The sequence below is a fragment of the Lipotes vexillifer genome, unplaced genomic scaffold (genome assembly GCF_000442215.2).
Source record: "Lipotes vexillifer unplaced genomic scaffold, Lipotes_vexillifer_v1.1 scaffold21, whole genome shotgun sequence".
NCBI classification, from domain to species: domain Eukaryota; kingdom Metazoa; phylum Chordata; class Mammalia; order Artiodactyla; family Lipotidae; genus Lipotes; species Lipotes vexillifer.
The window spans coordinates 435,355-439,804 of record NW_006774065.1 but is presented as its reverse complement, the minus strand read 5'-3'; the positions used below and the strand labels follow the sequence as shown (position 1 = coordinate 439,804).

The window sequence follows — 4,450 nt, the reverse complement described above, 5'->3', positions numbered from 1 at the left end:
TTATCAAGTGGTAGAGATCAGTGAGCTGTAGGGGACATTTGCATTCATGTGACACATATTTCCTGCCTGCCATGTGCCACCACAAGGAGAAGGGACCCTGCTTTCATGGAATTTCATGGCAGTGGGAGAAGACAGAATAGACAAAAGTAAAGACATTAATAATCAGAATGATTTAGACTTAGACTATGAAGGAAGCAGAGCGAAATACTTGTAGCTTGGGGAAGGGGAAGGAAGGTGTATCTAATTGTTGGCTGGCTGGGGAAGGCCTAAGGGAGGGGATGACAGCTGAACTAATAACAAATGTCTATGTCACGCGATTCCAGAAGTGGTCCAATTCATCCAAAACCAATTTGCCAAATGCCAATGTGCCAAATAAGCAATTCACTGGGTGAGCAGAATTGGCCAGATTTACCAATTTATCAAAAACCAGGTTTTATGTGAAAACCACTGATACAATTTCATCCCATTCTCCTACTCATGCTTTTTGTAACCAAATGAGCCTTGCATTTTCCCATGCCTCAGCTCATGCCTCTGTATGCCACAGAAAATATTCACCCACCTTTCATTTCTTTTATATGTATTTGACCTTCATCAAAGTTATGTCAAATTCAACATATCCATGAAAGCTTTCAGTTCTGAATGAAATCATGAGAAAAGTACTTATTTGGCACTTTCATAGGAGATCACACTGAGGCAGGAGGTAGATGGGCTCCAGGCTAGACGTTTACAGCTGGCCTCCTGTTCACACTTCTGGGGGGAGAATAAGATAGGCTCCAGGCCAGACATTCATTACCAGCCCCCTGTTCACATTTGCTGAAGCAAGAGATAAACGGGCTCCAGGACTACATATTTATGACTAGACTCCTGTCTATATTTTGAGACCTGCACCTCGATATAAAAACCAGCAACAGGAATAGGGTAAATAACCGGACACTGGACATGTTTATGGCAGGAACAGAGTGGGACTAAATCCTGTTAAAAGATCAAGAGGCCATACATCTCCCATCCTTGGGGCAAGGGAGACATTGCACATGCGCAGAAAAGCTCCTTGGGGGTCAAAAAGGAGGGGGCACCACCCCATAATAGGTGATGCTAAGGTCGTCGTATAAGCGTCTGGGCTGTAATCCATGTTGGAAAGAAGTTGCACACGCATGTTTGGGAGGGTCCTAGGGCAGGGCAGTTGGGGAGAAAGAAACCTACTATGGATCGGGCTCTGGGGACCTTGTGGTGACCAGTTAGACAGGGTTTTTGCTCCCGTGGAATGTGCATTCCAGTGTTAAAGGGATGAACATACATACATGAATCCCTCGCAGATGAGTCTTCTTCTGGGTTTAGATGGACTTATGCTTTCACAAAGGAGATGACTTGCAGACGGAGCTAGAATTGGTCCAGAACTTGGAGGTCAGGGGAGGGGGATATTCTGGAAGCACCCTGTCTTAAGTTAGAATCTATGTTTCTTTGTCGTGACTGGGAGATGGACACTATTTAGGATTAAGTGGTGGAGGTAGGGGGTGGCTTCCTAAAACTCCAACACTGCAAAAAACTGTATTGGGGGAAGCTGATTGGGTTGCTGTTAGAATAAAGAATGACGAGGGACACGGGAAGGTCCCTAGCACAGTGCCAGCGTGCAGTAAGATTACAGTAAATAAAACTTCAACAAACATCCCATCCCATTTTTCTCTCCATCTCCACAGCCACCATCATCTCTTGCAACATCATCGTAACCAGCCCCCCCCCCGCTTATGTCCTTACTTCCTGAAGGCTATTCTCAACACAGCAGCTGGAGGGATTCCTATGACAGCTATAGTCAGAGCATGTCCTTCTGTTCACCACCTTCCAATGTTCTCATGTCACCCAGGGTAAAACCAAAGTCTTCAACGGTCTCCAGGACGCACCTGAGCTTCCACCTCTTCCTTTATTGACCTTGTTTTCTACTCTAGGTCTCTCTAGTGAAAGACATTGGCCTCCCTGCTAGTTCACTGACCAAGTCCAACACTCTTCTGCCTCAGGACCCTAGCACCTGCTGTTCCCTCTGCCTGGAAAATTTTCTCCCAGATACTAAATAGCTCACTCGTTCTTCAAGTTATTGATAGAAGTACCCTTTTTAATGGGACCTTCCCTGACAACCTTTTTTAAATAGAAACACTCCTCCCCTGTTTTCTACCCTCCCCTGATTTTTCATAGCACTTATTACCTTTTATTATTATATGAGTGATAATCTACATATTACTCTATTATGTATATTATGATACTCCTTGGTATACTGTTTTTTATTGTATATATTATACTATGTATGACATATATATAATGTATAATATTTGTTGATGGACTCCGCTTCTCCCCACACCTGTCCCCAACCCCTTATCTCTTGTTGACAGAGGGCAGGAATTTTGCTTCGCTCGGTGTTGTATCTGCAAAGCCCGCAGTGTCTGGTACCCAGCAGGCGCTCGGTAAATAAGGGCAGGAAGAATAAATCAATCGTGAATGAATGAACACATGAACGAGTCTGCGGCCTCTGGCTCTTGCCCTCCGGCGCTGCTTTAACCGCTTCGCTCTCCAGGTGAGGTCGGGGAGCCCGGGCCCAACGCGCCTGCGCAGCCCCACCGGGTCTGCGGGCTCAGGCTCTAGTCCCGGCGGCGGCAGCACTCCTTTGCGAGGCGCGGAGCCCGCGGAGGGTTACACTCGGGGCGGGGCCGGACGGCCGAACGGCGGGACCTTCGGGGGCGGGGCTTGCTGAGGGTCCAGTTAGGGCTGTGTCTCCTCTCAAAGTTGCTCCACGTCGGCCGCTCAGCTGAGCCCCGTGTCCCGCGGCCCGGTCCCCGTCCCCGCGCAGCCCCGGCCTTTCCGCCGGTCGTCCCCGTCGCAGCCATGTCCAAGGAGCCGCGGGGTGGGCGGGAGGAGATCCTGGAGTGCCAGGTGATGTGGACGCCTGACAGCAAGAAGAACGCGCAGATGGACCGCTTCCGGGCGGTCGTGGGCGCCGCCTACGGCCTGGCGCTGGGTGAGTGCGCGGCGCGCGTCCTGGGGGCTCCCCGACCACCTCCCGGGGCCAGGAGCTTCCAGAAATCGGGCGCCCCCCCTTGGGGGTCCGAGGGACCACCTGACAGAGGGACCCACCCTCCTCCTGGGAACCCGGGCGCCCCTTTTCCAGGGCGTTGGTGTCAGGGTCCCTTCTAGTTGTTGGAATGGTCTCCTGATTTCCAGTTTCCCTCCTCTGGGGGTTGGACGAGCCGCTGGACGGGGGGCCCCTCCCCAGGGGTGGGACATCTTCTGACTGTGCGGTTTTGCCCCCTTGTCTGTGCGGGTTGTCACCTCCTCTGCTTTCAGGGAGCCGGCCCCCTCTTCACTGCAGCATCCATCTCCCTGAGAGGGTTCCCCATCTGGTCTTGGAACCCCTGTGGATTGAGAGGTCCCTTGCTAGGCGTTCCTACCTGTGAGGTGTGCTCCCTGGGGTCCTGCCCTCCAGCCTTGGGGGCTTCCTCCCCGACCCAGGGCCTTTTTGACTTTTCGCTCTTCCCTTCTGTTGGTGGGGAGTCACTTGTCAGCCAACAGTACCTCATGCTGCCCCCTCATCACCCCCCAGGCTGACCCTGCTAGAGGCCAGCATGGCTTCTGGGCACTGGGGAGAAGGGTGGTCAGGTAGGAGTCTGCCTCTGGGATTGGGGCCGAACTCCGTCCCCTCACGTGTTTACACTCCCAGCCCCAAACCGAACCTAGTCAAGGGCCCCCCTTCCAGCTGCCGCCCTGGCCTCAGGAGCCACCTGGCTGGGTGTGGACCTGGGCGAGGAGGCCCTTTTCCGGATGAGACGCTTTCCCCCGCATCCACCTGGCTGGTCTACCTACGTTCTTCACCCTCCCCGCCTCAGGAGTTTTCAACTCATTATGGCCCTTTCCCTCCTCTTCTGGCCCCCTCCGCTGGCTGCAGGGACTCCTGTGTTTCTGTTGGTGGCATCACAGTTCTCAGGGAGCCTCACAGAAATGGAGATGTGGGTCGTCTGACTTCTTACATTGTCCCCTTTCTAGCCCAGTGTCAGCATCTCCCCTGGGGCCCTCGTTTCCTCTTCCCTGAACTGGTTGGTTTTCCTGCTTCCTGCTCTTCCTCCCTCTGCCCTTCAGTACCGCCTGCGTGCGGGCTCTGCCAGAGCAGCCTTGATGCACAGGTCTGACTTTGTCACGCCTGGGCTCCAGGGCTTACAGTGGCTCCTTGTTGACTGAGGATTTGCAAACCCTGCCGCCTGGCGGCTTCCAAGTCCTCCACAGCACGGTGGGTGTCGTAGCCTCCACGGAGCCCCTTCCCTTGGCTAGCCCAGCTGCATCCCTCTCCCGCCCTCCTGCCCCCTGGACAGTAAACCCCTGTAGACAGGTGTGGCTTATTACTCGCCGGGCCTTCTTTCAGGTAGTAGTTGGTAATGTGTGTTGGATTGGGGGATAGACTTTTTTTTTTTTTTTT

General features: G+C 53.0%; 1 protein-coding gene across 1 annotated transcript in view; it reads left to right on the top strand.

Annotated features, from left to right (window-relative positions):
* The first annotated feature begins 2,868 nt into the window (after positions 1-2,868).
* Positions 2,869-4,450, top strand: part of AACS (acetoacetyl-CoA synthetase) — a 50,696-nt gene continuing 49,114 nt past the window's right edge. Inside the window, 1 exon segment of the mRNA XM_007448646.1 lies at positions 2,869-3,001. Within this exon segment, the coding sequence (XP_007448708.1) occupies positions 2,869-3,001 (133 nt within the window).